We start from the raw sequence: 13,390 nt of genomic DNA, 5'->3' as shown, positions 1-13,390 counted from the left end.
AAAGGGGCATAGGATCTTTCTGAAAGTTAATTTTACACATAATTAAGCATAAGAAAAGTCCAAGATAATACTGGTGATTGTAATCCTGCCCTCAGTATAGTGGGCATCCCCAAGTCCTGGGCCATTGTTAACTCATATATCCTCTCAGATCCCATTAGGAATCTGTTTTTCCTTTGGTTCTTACATAATTCTCAGAAAATCCAGATGCCTACCTTTGGGTATGTCATAATATCTTTGTAAAATACCTTTGGCCGGATTCTTACTCTATGCAAAAGTTTTAAAAGAGATTCTATAGATCAAAAGAATGGCCTTTAAGCTACTGTTATTGGAAGCAAGTCAGGAAACTTTACAGATAAAATGATAAATGATCTCGGTAGTAAAAATTCAAACCAACTGATAATTTTGTTGTGGCTCTGAATTGTTGAGAAATATGGTTATGGAATACCAATGTTTAATTATGTATGAAGTTGAACTTTTTCAAAGTCAGAAAGTATTTGCCTAAACAGCTCAACTTTGTAAAATTTTTCTAATAATTGGCACTTTATTAAACATACATTGGAAGGGCACCTCACTTTTTTTCTCAGAGCCTAAATTTCTACTCCATAAAGTGAAGGTTGCCACTAGATGATCTTAAGCCCATTTTACTATTAAACAGTGCTTTATAATATTAAAGTTAGGGTTTATAAATATGTCTTGACAAAAGGTCACATATTTTATTTACTCCATAAGATTTTTTAAAATCATTTCAGTTGATAAACTTGCCCAGTAATAGTATATTTTGTATTCAGAATTTTTTAAAAATATGTTTCTCCTTCATTCAGAAAGAATTTATTTTGGCAGCATAATCAGTAAGATCTTGAAAGTAATAATTTTAAAAAGACAGTTATAATAGAAAGATTTTTTTAAACGATCTGAAAATTATAGTTGTTATGATGTCCCCACACACCTTTACTTTGCTTGTTTTAAAGTTAGAGAGTTCATATAGATCACTTATTTACCTCTGTTTTGGCTAATTTACCTGATTCGGCTACCTTATTTTAGCTATCTGTGATTCTCACAAAGCGTATTGAAATTTTAGTAATCTGATGTATAACTAAAGTAGTTATGAAGGATTTTCAAAGTCAGGCATGTGGTGTACTTAAAGAAACAATATGATGTTGTAGAAGGAGCATGCTGATGTAGGCTTAGGTGGAACTCTCCCTCTATCTAGTAGTTATAAGGGATAATAATGCTATTAACTTAAACCATATGAAATTGCTAGGGTTTTTTGGTCAAAGACAGTTGAATTCTGATCATGCCATGTGGCTATACCTAAATAATTTCTCCTGTCTCACAGAATCATTGAATTGAGGATAAAATGAGATCATAGACACTTAAAACTTGGTGAGAAGTCTGGAACACCATATGAATATAACATGTTGTCTACTATCTTAGTTATCTACTATTGTAGACCAGAGCAAATAGTTAATTCAAATTAATATTATCAGTATTTTGATGTTCTAGTGGGGAAAAAATTGTCTAGTTATGAATTAACTATTCAACTATGTAAAGTATATTTTGTATCTTAACATTGGGATTTGCTGTGAAAGCCACTAATTGATTGGTGCCTCCCTCAAATCTAAGCAGTCTGCCAGGAGTACATGCTTTCAATAAAAGTAGAAGCCAGCCTGTATCAGAAATGTACTTTAATTGGAAATTTTATTATTTTGTGCATAATATAACTCAGAATTCAGATGAAACTAAAACAATTTAAGTCTATAATGAAAGCTCTTCTGTTTGAATTTTTAATAGTTTTAAAAAGAAGTTATCCAATATTTCCTAGCAATTTTTTTCTGAACTATCAAAGAACAGTCAGCTGTTATATGTGTTGATTCTTTGTCAGGCCTTCTATTTTTTGAGCAATTAAAATGAATGTATTTTGTACTTGATGGATAGTCGAGGGTTTTTCAAGTTTTATTAGCAGTTTAAATGACCTAAATAGCATCTTATTAGCTGTGAGAAACAAATTTTCTATGCTCTGACATGTCCTCTTGGTACTAAAACAAAAAAGTGTCAGTCAGTTGCCCCTGTTGTGAAAGTTGTTTACTGTATGGAATTTTATCATAGACCATTGTCTTCACCTCCCTTTTTCCCCCCCAATAGCTGTGATGGCATTTCTGTTTGACCTGAAGGCACTTGTGGACATGATGTCCATCGGCACTCTGCTGGCTTACTCTCTGGTCGCAGCCTGTGTTCTCATCCTCAGGTGAGTTGTTCTCATTTCCAAGTAGTTCTGAGCATCAGTGTCATGTGGGGTGCAGCGAGTACAGAAAATTAGGGCTCACCATATCCTTCAAAAAAAAAAAAAAAAATGAAGGAGTTTATATTCACAGATAAACAGAGACTGAGTGAGTTCATCAACAAAAGACCTTCCCTACAAGAAATACTGAAAGGGGTTCTGCAGGCTGAAAGGAAAAGACAGGAGAGAGAGGATTGGAAGAGGGTATAGAAATGAAGATTATCAGTAAGGGTAGCTAAAAGGTAAAAAGAGAGACAAAAATAAGATATAACATATATAACCAAAGGTAAAATGGTTGAAATAAGTACTTTCTATACAGTAATATTATTGTATGTTAATGGATTAAACTCTCCACTCAAAAGACATAGATTGACAGAATGGATAAAAAAGTATGATCCATCTAATTGCTATCTATGAGGACACAAATAGGTTGAAAGTGAAAGGCTGGAAAAAAAGATATTCCATGCAAACAGTAACCAAAAAGAGCTGGGGAAGCTATGCTGATACAGGAAAAATAGACTAAATGCAAAACTGTTATACGAGACAAAGAAGGACACTATATATTAATAAAAGGGGCACTCTACCAAAAAAGAAATAACAAACATAAATAGTTGGGCAACTAACCAGGATGCCCCAAAATATATGAGAAGAACACTGGCAAAACTGAAGAGAAAAATAGACTTCTCTACAATAATAGTTAGAGACTTTAATAGACCACTGTCATCAATAGATAGAACATCTAGACGGAAGATCAATAAGGAAACAGAAAACTTGAAAAACATGATAAATGAACTGTACCTAACAGTCATATACAGAACATTGCACCCCAAAATATCAGGATGTACATTCTTCTCAAGTGCTCATGGATCATTCTCCAGGATAAAGCACATGTTGGGTCACAACACAAATCTCAATAAATTTAAAGAGATTGAAATTTTACAGTGCACTTTCTCTGACCATAATGGAATGAAGCTGGAAATCAATAACAGGTGGAGAACTGGAAAATTCACAAATAAATAATATGGAGGCTAAACAGTACACTCTTAAACTTTCAGTGGTTCAGAGAAGAAATTGCAAGAGAAATCAGTAAATATCTGGAGACGAATGAAAACAAGAACACAATATATCAAAACTAAGGGATGCAGTGAAGGTCATGCTGATGGGGAAATTTATAATTCTAAAAGTGTACACTAAAAAGAAGAAAAAGCTAAGATCAAAGGCTTAACTGAACACCTGGAGGAACCAGAAAAAGAACAGCAAGCTAACCCTAAAGCAAGCAAAAGGAAAGAAATAACAAAGATTAAAGCAGAAATAAATGAAATTGAGAACAAAAGAAAACAATAGAATCAACAAAACCAGAATTTGGCTCTTTGAGAGATTCAATAAGATTGACAAACCCTTAGCTAGACTGATAAAAAAGAGAGAAGATGCAAATAAATAAAGTCGGAAATGAGAGGGAGGCATTACTACTGACCCTACAGAAGTAAAAAGGATCCTAAGAGGATTCTATGAATAACTATATACCAACAAGTTAGACAACTTAGATGAAATGGACAACTTCCTAGAAACACATGGACAACCTACACTGACTCTAGAAGAAACAGAAGATCTCAACAGACCAAGTACAAATAAAGAGATTGAATCAGTCATCTAAAATCACCTGGCTTCACAGGTGAATTATACAGTCATTTCAGGAAGAATTAACATGAATCCTGTTCAGACTCTTCCAAAAAATTGAAGAGAAGGGAACACTACTTAACTCATTCTGTGAAGCCAGTATCACCCTAATGCAAAGCCAGACGGAGATACTACAAGAAAAGAAAATTACAGACCATTGTTTCTAATAAATGTAGATGCAAAAATCCTCAACAAAATGCTTGTAAATTGAATCCAATAGCACACTGAAAGAATTATACACCATGGTCAAGTGGGTTTTATCCCAGTATGCAAGGATGGGTCAGTACAAGAAAATCAGTTAACTAATTGAAGGGGGAAAACCACATGATCATTTCAGTTGACACTGAAAAGACATTTGACAAAATCCAGCATCTTTTCTTGATAAAAACACTTTGAAAAATAGGAATAGAAGGAAACTTCCTCAACATGATAAAAGGCATATATGAAAAAACACAGCTAACATTGTACTCAGTGGTGAAAAACTGAAAGATTTCCCTCTAAAATGCCCACTGTCTCCACTGTTATCTAGCATTTTACTGAAAGATCTAGACAGAGAAGTTAGGCAAGAAAAAGAAATAAAAGGCATACAAATTGGAAAGGAAGATATAAAACTTTCAGTATTTGCAGTGACATGATCCTATATTTAGAAAGTACCCAAAATCTACAACAAAGCTATTACAGCTAATAGACGAGTTCAGCAAAGTAGCAGGATACACAATCAATATGCAAAAATCAATAGTGTTTCTATACACTAGTAGTGAGCAATCTCAGGAGTAAATCTCCCCTAAAATTCCATTTACAGTAGGAACTAAAAGAATTAAATATCTAGGAATAAATTTAACCACGGATGTAAAGGACCTGTATACAGAAAACTACAAAATATTGCTAGAAGAAATTTTAAAAGATCTAAATAAATGGAAGACATTCTGTGTTCATGATTTGGAAAACTAAATATCATTAAGATAAAAATTCTACCCAAATTGATTTTTGTATTCAATGCAATCCCAATCAAAATTCCAGTGGCCTGTTTGAAGAAATGCAAAAACCAATCAATGAGTTGATTTGGAAGGGTAAGGAACCCCAAATAGCCAAAAACATCTTGAAAAAGAAGAATAAAGTTGGAGGACTCACACTGCCTTACTTTAAAGTGTACTACAAAACTACAGTGGTCAAAACAACATGGTACTTGCATAAAGATGGACATACTGATCAATGGAACCAAATATAGAGTTCAGAAATAGAGCACTATCTATCTATCTAACACCTTATATGAAAATTAACTCAAAATGGATCAAATACCTAAATTTAAAAGCCCAGGACTTTAAAATTCCTAGAAGAAAATGTAGTGAAGCATCTTCAAGATCTTATGGTAGGCATTGGTTTCTTAGACTTTAATACCCAAAGCAGAAGCAATGAAAGAAAAAAATGGATAATTGGGACCTCCTCAAAATTAAATACTTTACTGCTTCAAAGGACTTGGTCAAGAAAGTGAAAAGGCAGCCTACTAAATGGGAGAAAATATTTAGAAACCATGTATCTGATAAGGGTTTAATAGCCAGAATATATAATCAAATCCTACAATTCAATGACAAAAAAACAACCCAATTAAAAAAATGGGCAAAAGAGTGAATAGACATTTTTCCAAAAAATGGCTTAAAAGCGCATGAAAAGATGCTCAATATCAGTAGCTATTAGGGAAATACAAATCAAAACCTCAATGAGAGATCATTTTACATCTGCTAGAATGGCCACTATTAAATAAACTGAAAACTACAAATGTTGGAGAGGATCTGGAGAAAGAGGAACACTCATTCACTGCTGGTGGGAATATAAAATGGTGCAGCCTCTGTAGAAGACAGTGTGGCAGTTCTTCAGGAAGCTAAGTATAGAATTGCCATACAGTCCTGAAATCCCACTACTAGCTATAAATTCTGAAGAACTGAAAGCATGGATGCAAACAGACATTTGCACACCAGTATCCACAGTTAACAAAGGATGGAAGCAGCCCAAGGGTCCATCCAACCAATGAATGGATAAACAAAATGTGGTGTATACATATGATGGAATATTATTCAGCTGTAAGAAGGAATAAAGTCCAGATGCGTATGACAACATGGATGAACCTTGAGGACATTATGTTGAGTGAAATAAGTCAGACATAAAAGGACAAATATTGTATGATCTCAGTAATGTGATGTAATTATAATACTCATGCTCATGGGGTTAAAATCTAAAATATAGGTTATCAGGAGATAGAGTGAGGGTAGAGAATGAGTAGCTGATGCTTAATTTGTGCAGAATTTCTAATTAGGTTGATCATAAATGGTTGGTGATGAATAGAGGTGGTGGTAGTGCATTATTGTGAGTGTGATTAACAGCACTGAATTATGTGTGTGATTGTGGGTGAAAGAGAAGGTCATATGTCACAAGAAGGAAAGCTAGAGGATTAAACATGGGACTGTATTACATAGTGAACTTTGTTGTGGATGATGACTGTGGTTAATAGTACAGATATGAGAATGTTCTTTCGTGAACTAGAACAAATGTACATCACTACTATAAGGTGTTAACAATAGGGTGGCATATGGGGAAACATATGCCTAATGCAAACTATGGACTATCGTTAACAATACTGTTAATATTCTTTCATCGATTGTAACAAAGGTACCACACCAATGCTAATGTGTAAACAGTAACAGGGTATGAGGGTTCTGGGGTTCTTCTTTTTGGAGTAATGAAAATGTTCTAATCAATTGTGGCTACGAAAACACAACTCTGTGAATATATAATACTGCAAGCCATGGATTGTACACTTTGGATGGATTGTATGGTGTGTGAATATATGTCAATAAAACTGCTTTTTAAAAAAGATATTTAATTATATGGAGAAATGTACCAGTCTCAGGATGCAGAGCTATATATAGCCAGTGAATTATTTAAATAATACCTTATAAATTTACATGGAGAGAGTATATATGCACACACACACACACAAATATAGACAGTTATGCCTTCATGAAATTGTACCAAAATGCTAGCAGTTAATCACTAATATAATACCGAAATAAGCATGTAATACCACTGGGTAATAAGGGAGATTAAAATTTTCTTCTTTAAACTTTTGTGTATTTTCCCTCCGTGAGCATGAGTAAAGGGAAATCAGAGGAAGAGGAGGCCACACTGGGGAGAGTGGGCGGTCCTAGGAGGTGAGGCAGGGCTGATACCATGACACAGGCTGCAGCAGAACAAGATAGAACAAAAAAAGGAAAATGGCCTGCGAGAGGTGCAGAGGACTTTCGAGAGGTGGCGGAAGGGCTGGACAAGCTTGGCTGGATCAAGCCAGAGGAGTCGGGTAGGAAAGTTGAGAGAGACGAAGCCAGAGAGGCAGGTGGTGATGAGGCCTTTGAATGCCAAATGGCTGTCGGTTAGTCTGTAGCTGATACTTAACCAGAGTTTCTGGGCTGTTACTTTCATTAAACTTACTTCCTTTGGGCATAGATATTTTCAGAATAATTATCCTGTTGTAACAATTACCTAACTTTGAAATTTAACTCTCCTCTGCCTCTAAAATATAATTTTCTAACTAAGTGGTTATCAGAAGAAATTCAGAGTTGCTGCAGGTAATTTATTGAAAGGGGTCTGTGGCCTGATCCAGGTTGGGATCCAGGAGAAAGGTTGACCTACTGCCCAAGCTGTGACCCTGCGAGATATCTGGCTTAGAATTTAGGGTCCTCATTTTATTTTGGCCACGAGTCTGTTTGAGAATAAAAACACATGCATTTATTTGGGGATAGGTACCAGCCTGGCTTATCTTACAAGCAACCCAAATATTCCCCTGAGAGAGAAGCTCTGAGACCCTGTGCCGGTACCGCCTCCAAAACTGAGTCCCCGGTCGCTGTGCTGCAAGGACAGGGATTCAGCCTGCGGATCCTGTTCAGCCCCTCGGCTCTGCCTACTCAACAGTCAGCTTCTCTTGTGAGCTTTCTGGTAGGACTCCTGGGTAAGTCCCTGCCCTGAAATCCTTATAAAGACCCAGCAGAGGTCTATAGGTGGAGCAGGTAGGCAGGTAGGATGTGAAAGAGGACAAAAGGCCTCACATTGCCCTAGAACATGTTAGCAACTAATCCAAGTCCCGAAATTCCCACCCAAAGGGTCACCAGTGGCTGAGATCATCTTTATAGCAGCAGGATAAATTGATTATGTCTCAATAATTGGAGAAGAGTAGAAGAAAATTCCCTTAAGGGAGAGTGGCAGAAATACAACCTGGTAAATTTCATTAGCTGTTAGGTGCTCCTGGTCTGAAAGCATCAGGCCAAGTATACGTATCAGTAACAGAGCTGAGAAACCGGTGAGATTGGAGGCAATCTAGAAAATCCTTATTTGCTAACCTACAGTTATGTCATCATTCGTATTTTCTGTGGCATTTATTGAGCATCATCTGTGTGCCAGGCACTCTGCTCAAGAGAGAGATGTTCTTGCCCTCACCAGGCTTTACAGTACAGTGTTATTGGTGACGAGCTAAAGGAACTGCAGGTTTTGGTGGGAGCTCATAGGAAAGTCCCCTAATGCAGACTTGATGTCAGAGATAAAGTAGGTGAGTGGTGATGTCATTCTCTGAATTAGAGAGAAAAGATGCAGACCATAAAATGAAATATTATTGGTATACAATAACAGTCAGTGTTTACAATGGCATACAATAGACAGATTTGTGAATTCCCTTAAATCTCCACTTGTAACGACATCCCATCAATCTTTGTGATACCATCTGAGACAGTAGCAATTGAGAACCCAGATGGCACCTGGGCAGATAAAGCAAGATGGTAGTGCCCGGAGGTGAGACTGACTTTTGCAGAAGGGCCAGTGATGACTAAGCAAGCAGTGTTTCTAAGATCAGCCATCTCTTTCCATAATGAAGAAGAACAAAGAATGAAGTGAAGAACCTTTGCATTTGGCAACGTAGATGTGCAGAAAACATAATGTCTTGTCGAGATAGACTGTTGGAACTGAGGAATCTGAGTTCAGTGTGTTGTGCTGATTTTTGCTTTATATGCATATCCCCTTTGCAGCCTTTCTCATTTTGGGCCTGAGTATTTTGACCACCCACGGAGTTCGTGCCCTTGCCAGGCTGGAGGACTGGGTCCTGGCTCTTGTTGTGCTGCTAATTGCTCTCTGCATTGCCATCATTCTCACCATTTGGAGGCAGCCCCAGAATCAGCAAAAAGTAGCCTTTATGGTACGGGTAATGGGGATTAGTGATCATAAAATATAATGCATGCTTTCTCTTGTGTGTTTGTTTTTGTGAGTTGCTTAAAAAGAAAAACTTTTAAAGATGTTAACCCTTTAGCAAAGGCATCAGAATTCTTTTTTTTTTCATTTTCCCGTATTTCCCTTATTTCTCTCTTTTTTTCATTTATCATATTCTTTTATTGTAGGATATAACATATATACATAAAAGTGGTAACTTTCCAAGTGCACAGAATTCTTTGAGATGTTCCTTTTTGTCACAATAGTCTCTCTACATTGACTCTCTTACTAAAATTTTAAGTATGCTCCTATCACAATCCTATGATATCAGATAGTAAACTAACTTCTTATGAAATAACCTATAGTATCAGAAGAGTAGTTAGAATATTCTATTTGTGGAAATTCAGTGCCTTATTAAGCAGGAGGAGCATTCCCCCAAAACCCCTTCCTCTGCAAGTGAAATTACCCTGTCTCATTTGAGCTAAGAGCAGGTTTCTGCTTGAAAAGGGCTTCTTGGAAGTATTCTCCCAGGATTCCCATGTGATGCAGATTTCCAAGGGCATGCTGACAATGTTGGATAGTCTTGATGATGACACATGTGTTAGCAGGCCTGATAAATCCCAGCTGCTTTGGGCTGCAGTAAATAGTGTAAAATTTGATATTGCTTTTTGTATTGTCTAGAAGAATGTTTTTGTTCAGGCCATCCTTTCTGTGAGAATATACACTTACTGATACAGTGTTATAGTATAGATGTCAAGTTAGTTGTCACCACGTTAAAATGATTTGGGGACTTTGCTTTTAAAATATAAGTAACTTAAGAATATCTTTTCCTCCTTAGGTTCCCTTCCTACCATTTTTGCCAGCATTCAGCATCCTGGTGAACATTTACTTGATGGTCCAGTTGAGTGCAGACACGTGGATCAGATTTAGCATTTGGATGGCACTTGGTAGGTGATTTTTAGCATTCTGGATATTGGCTCTCTCCTTCCTATTTCATACATTGTGGTTAGAGAAACACACCCCCTCTCCCTTCCTGGAAATAAGAGCTCTTTTCAGCTTCTTCCTTCCCCAGTTCTTAGACATGAAGGGATACCACACACTGAGTGTCTCCTTTTCCAGATGTTGTCACATGCATTTTCTCACTCAAGTCTTCAGTAAACTTGTGTGGTGGTTTCCATTTTCTCCAGTTTATGGATGAGAAAAAATGAGTTCCTGAAAAGTCAAAGTGATTTAACTTGTAAATGATACCCCCAGACTCTGCTTCCAAAGCCAATCCTTGCCATTATTCCAGCAGATTTCTGGAGGCATTCTGAATGAACCAATAGCGAGCAATTTCTTTTCTGATACCTAAATTTCTCATTGGAAACTTGGGGTGAAATTTAGTATTAAGTAACATGAGTAATCTTATTTATATCTAGAAGACATTCTGTTTCTCATTGTGACTTCTTAATACTGAGTTAGAAACTGCTTGTAAGTTTGTTGTAACTCAGGCACTGACTGGCTTCTTAAAAATGTGTGGTAATGTTGCCAGGTGAATCAGTGGGAAATAAGAGCTTAATCTGTATTGGTTTCGGTGGCATGAGGAGTTCAAGACTTTCTGCTTTGGTGGCAGTCCCCCACTTGGTGTAATGAGAATGAATCTTGGTCTTCCAGTTCATTTTAGTATATATGTGTGGGTGTTTGAGCTATAAATTAACCTAATTCCAATTCCAAACCACCCACCCACTTGAGTTGACGGGAGATTTAATCTCACTCATGTTGCCCCTCCCTCCATGTCTACACTGGAGTTTTGCCCAATTTGGGGAGCCTTACACTGTGCCGAGTAATTGGGGGAATGGTGCTTTGGAACCACATAGGTCACACACTAGATTGTTCCCTATTTCTGACGTTATGACAGGCGGTTCCCTGTTTCTGTGGCTACTTCTGGTCAGGCAGCTCTGCTGCTTCAGAGCCAGGATCCTGCCAGAAATTGCCTGCCAGTTGGCTGTGCCCTCCGGGATGAGCCATGAGGCCATTCCTTTTGGGTGCTGCCAGGGAGTTAAGCCCAAATCTCCAGGGCATAAGGACTAGAACTCACTGTCCTCCTCTGAGCCCAGAAGAGAGTGTCTTTCTATTTAGGAAGAGGACTTCTTCGTGCTTCCTTCCTTTTTGCAGGCTGCTCTGCTGCTTTCCTCAAATCGTAGTTCACTCTGGTTTAGTGTATATGCTCTTGCCTAAGAGAATGAACTAAAGACCAGACTATCTGTGTTTGAAGTCACCCGTCCTGTTTGTTAGCTGTGTGTCCTATCCAAATTACTTAACCATTTTTGTGTGTTTCTTTGTAAAATGATGCCAATTAAATTTTTAATAGAAATTCAAAAGTTACTTATTTGAGGGCAGAGAGCTAGATCTTCAAACCTTCTCATTCTAATGGGAAGATATTTATTAAGGAGACCTTCTATGGGGTATCCTGTATTTGTGTTTGCATTCCATCCTTCAAAACCAGTCCAGAAAGAGAAAGGGGCAAAAAGAAAAAAAGTTGTGTATTTAATTTTCCATATTAAAGCAGCCATATCCTGATGCATCTAAAACATTATCTTTTTTTTTCCCCAAAAGGTTTCCTGATTTACTTTGGTTATGGCATTAGACACAGCCTGGAGGGTCATTCACAAGAGGATGAAGATGATGATGATGCTTACTCAGACAGTATTAATGCGTCAACAGAAGAAAAATCTGCCATTCAAGCAAATGACCATCATCAAAGGAACCTCAGTTTACCTTTCATATTCCATGAAAAGACAAGTGAATGCTGAAGCCTGTAGGAGCAAAGCTGGTCCACAGTCAGTGTACATATCCTACACGTAGTAAACCATGACAGGATGTCATCATCATGTGAAGTCGTCACGTGTTTGCTGCAGAGATAGTTCACCCTAATTTATACTTACTCATCTGGACAGCACCTCCTCAGATGGTGAAATATGTGCCTGGGAAACCTTCTCCTGAGCTCTGTCTTTAGTAATGAGTGTGTGTGTATGTGTGTGTATGTAGACGTTGGGGAATATGAATGTTAAAAGTTGGTGTTTTCCACTTTGTCTAGTTTATGGATGGATGTGTAGAAAAGTAGGGGAAGGAAACAAACAGACAAAGGTACCCAGTGTTCTTTTTTACTTCAATTGCTCTTTTTCACTCTAATTATTATTCTTGTTATTTTTGTGTGTGTGCTAATGAAGGTGTCAGGGATTGATTTAGGTGATGAATGTACAACTATGTAATGGTACTGTAAACAATCGAAAGTACAATTTGTTTTGTATGACTGCGTGGTATGTGAATATATCTCAATAAAATGATGATAAAAAAAAAAAAAAAAAAAAAAAAAAAAAAAAAAAAAAAGTTGGTGTTTTGCTATTATCATGTTACATTTTTCCAGTGTTGTCAGTAATTGGTGGCATATACTGCACATACTGAAATGGAGGTATATCGCTGCATAGAAAAATGTTCTCTATGTGTGTGGTATGGGTGGAGAAATAACTCTTTTCCTTTTTAGGGTTCATTAATATCAATTTAGAGTGTGCCAAAAATGAAATTACCCTTCATGGTATCTGTGACTGGTGAGAGGTGGGCATCAGGAAAGGGGCTTTTCTGTGAGTTGCCAACGCCAGCAGTGGGTGTGGTGCAGATGTTTTTTCTGCAAGATGTGACAGTTTGCTAAAACTTTAGCCGACAGGAGTGCGTGCTTCTGCCATACTTCACTGGACAGGAGTGGCATTCCACATCACCAGTGACACCCCTCTGAACCCGCATGGTCTTTGAGAGCAGTGGTCCTTAAACGCAAGGCTCTCACCTGCTGTGAATGCTGTCCCCCCTTAACCCAGTCAGGGACTTGAAAGAGGCAGCCCAGTCTCCTGGGGATCCTTCCTGCTGGGAAGGGAAGGTGATTCCCGTGGCCAAAAAGCCCCTATAAAGGGGCAGAGTTGAAGGTGTTTGAAGATCAAAAAATTAGACACATGTTAATTAAGTAGATACCATGCACCCTTGTTTTAAAAGTCACTTAAAATAAGCCCTTAGAGTCTCCCAGATCACACAGTTGGTGGAAAGACTCAAACTTCTTTCCATTACCTAATAACTATTCACAGCTCAGTCTTTTTAACTTCTTCAGACACAGAATTCACTCCTTGGTTTCTATTATTATTTTGTCTTGTCCTAGATATGAGA

At 37.4% G+C, this 13,390-nt stretch overlaps 1 protein-coding gene across 2 annotated transcripts in view; it reads left to right on the top strand.

Annotated features, from left to right (window-relative positions):
* SLC7A2 (solute carrier family 7 member 2) overlaps positions 1–12,323 on the top strand; it is an 81,522-nt gene extending 69,199 nt beyond the window's left edge. For both annotated transcript variants that reach the window (XM_037831227.1, XM_037831226.1), the window contains exons 8-12: positions 2,143–2,245; positions 7,750–7,955; positions 9,022–9,188; positions 10,038–10,146; positions 11,795–12,323. In XM_037831227.1, coding sequence (XP_037687155.1) covers positions 2,143–2,245; positions 7,750–7,955; positions 9,022–9,188; positions 10,038–10,146; positions 11,795–11,991 — 782 coding nt within the window. In that variant the 3' untranslated portion in view covers positions 11,992–12,323. The remainder of the gene's footprint in view (positions 1–2,142; positions 2,246–7,749; positions 7,956–9,021; positions 9,189–10,037; positions 10,147–11,794) is intronic.
* Positions 12,324–13,390: the final 1,067 nt, after the last annotated feature.

This window comes from Choloepus didactylus, chromosome 3, assembly GCF_015220235.1.
Source record: "Choloepus didactylus isolate mChoDid1 chromosome 3, mChoDid1.pri, whole genome shotgun sequence".
In the NCBI taxonomy this organism is placed as follows: Eukaryota; Metazoa; Chordata; class Mammalia; order Pilosa; family Megalonychidae; genus Choloepus; species Choloepus didactylus.
This window is presented reverse-complemented; position numbering and strand designations above follow the sequence as displayed.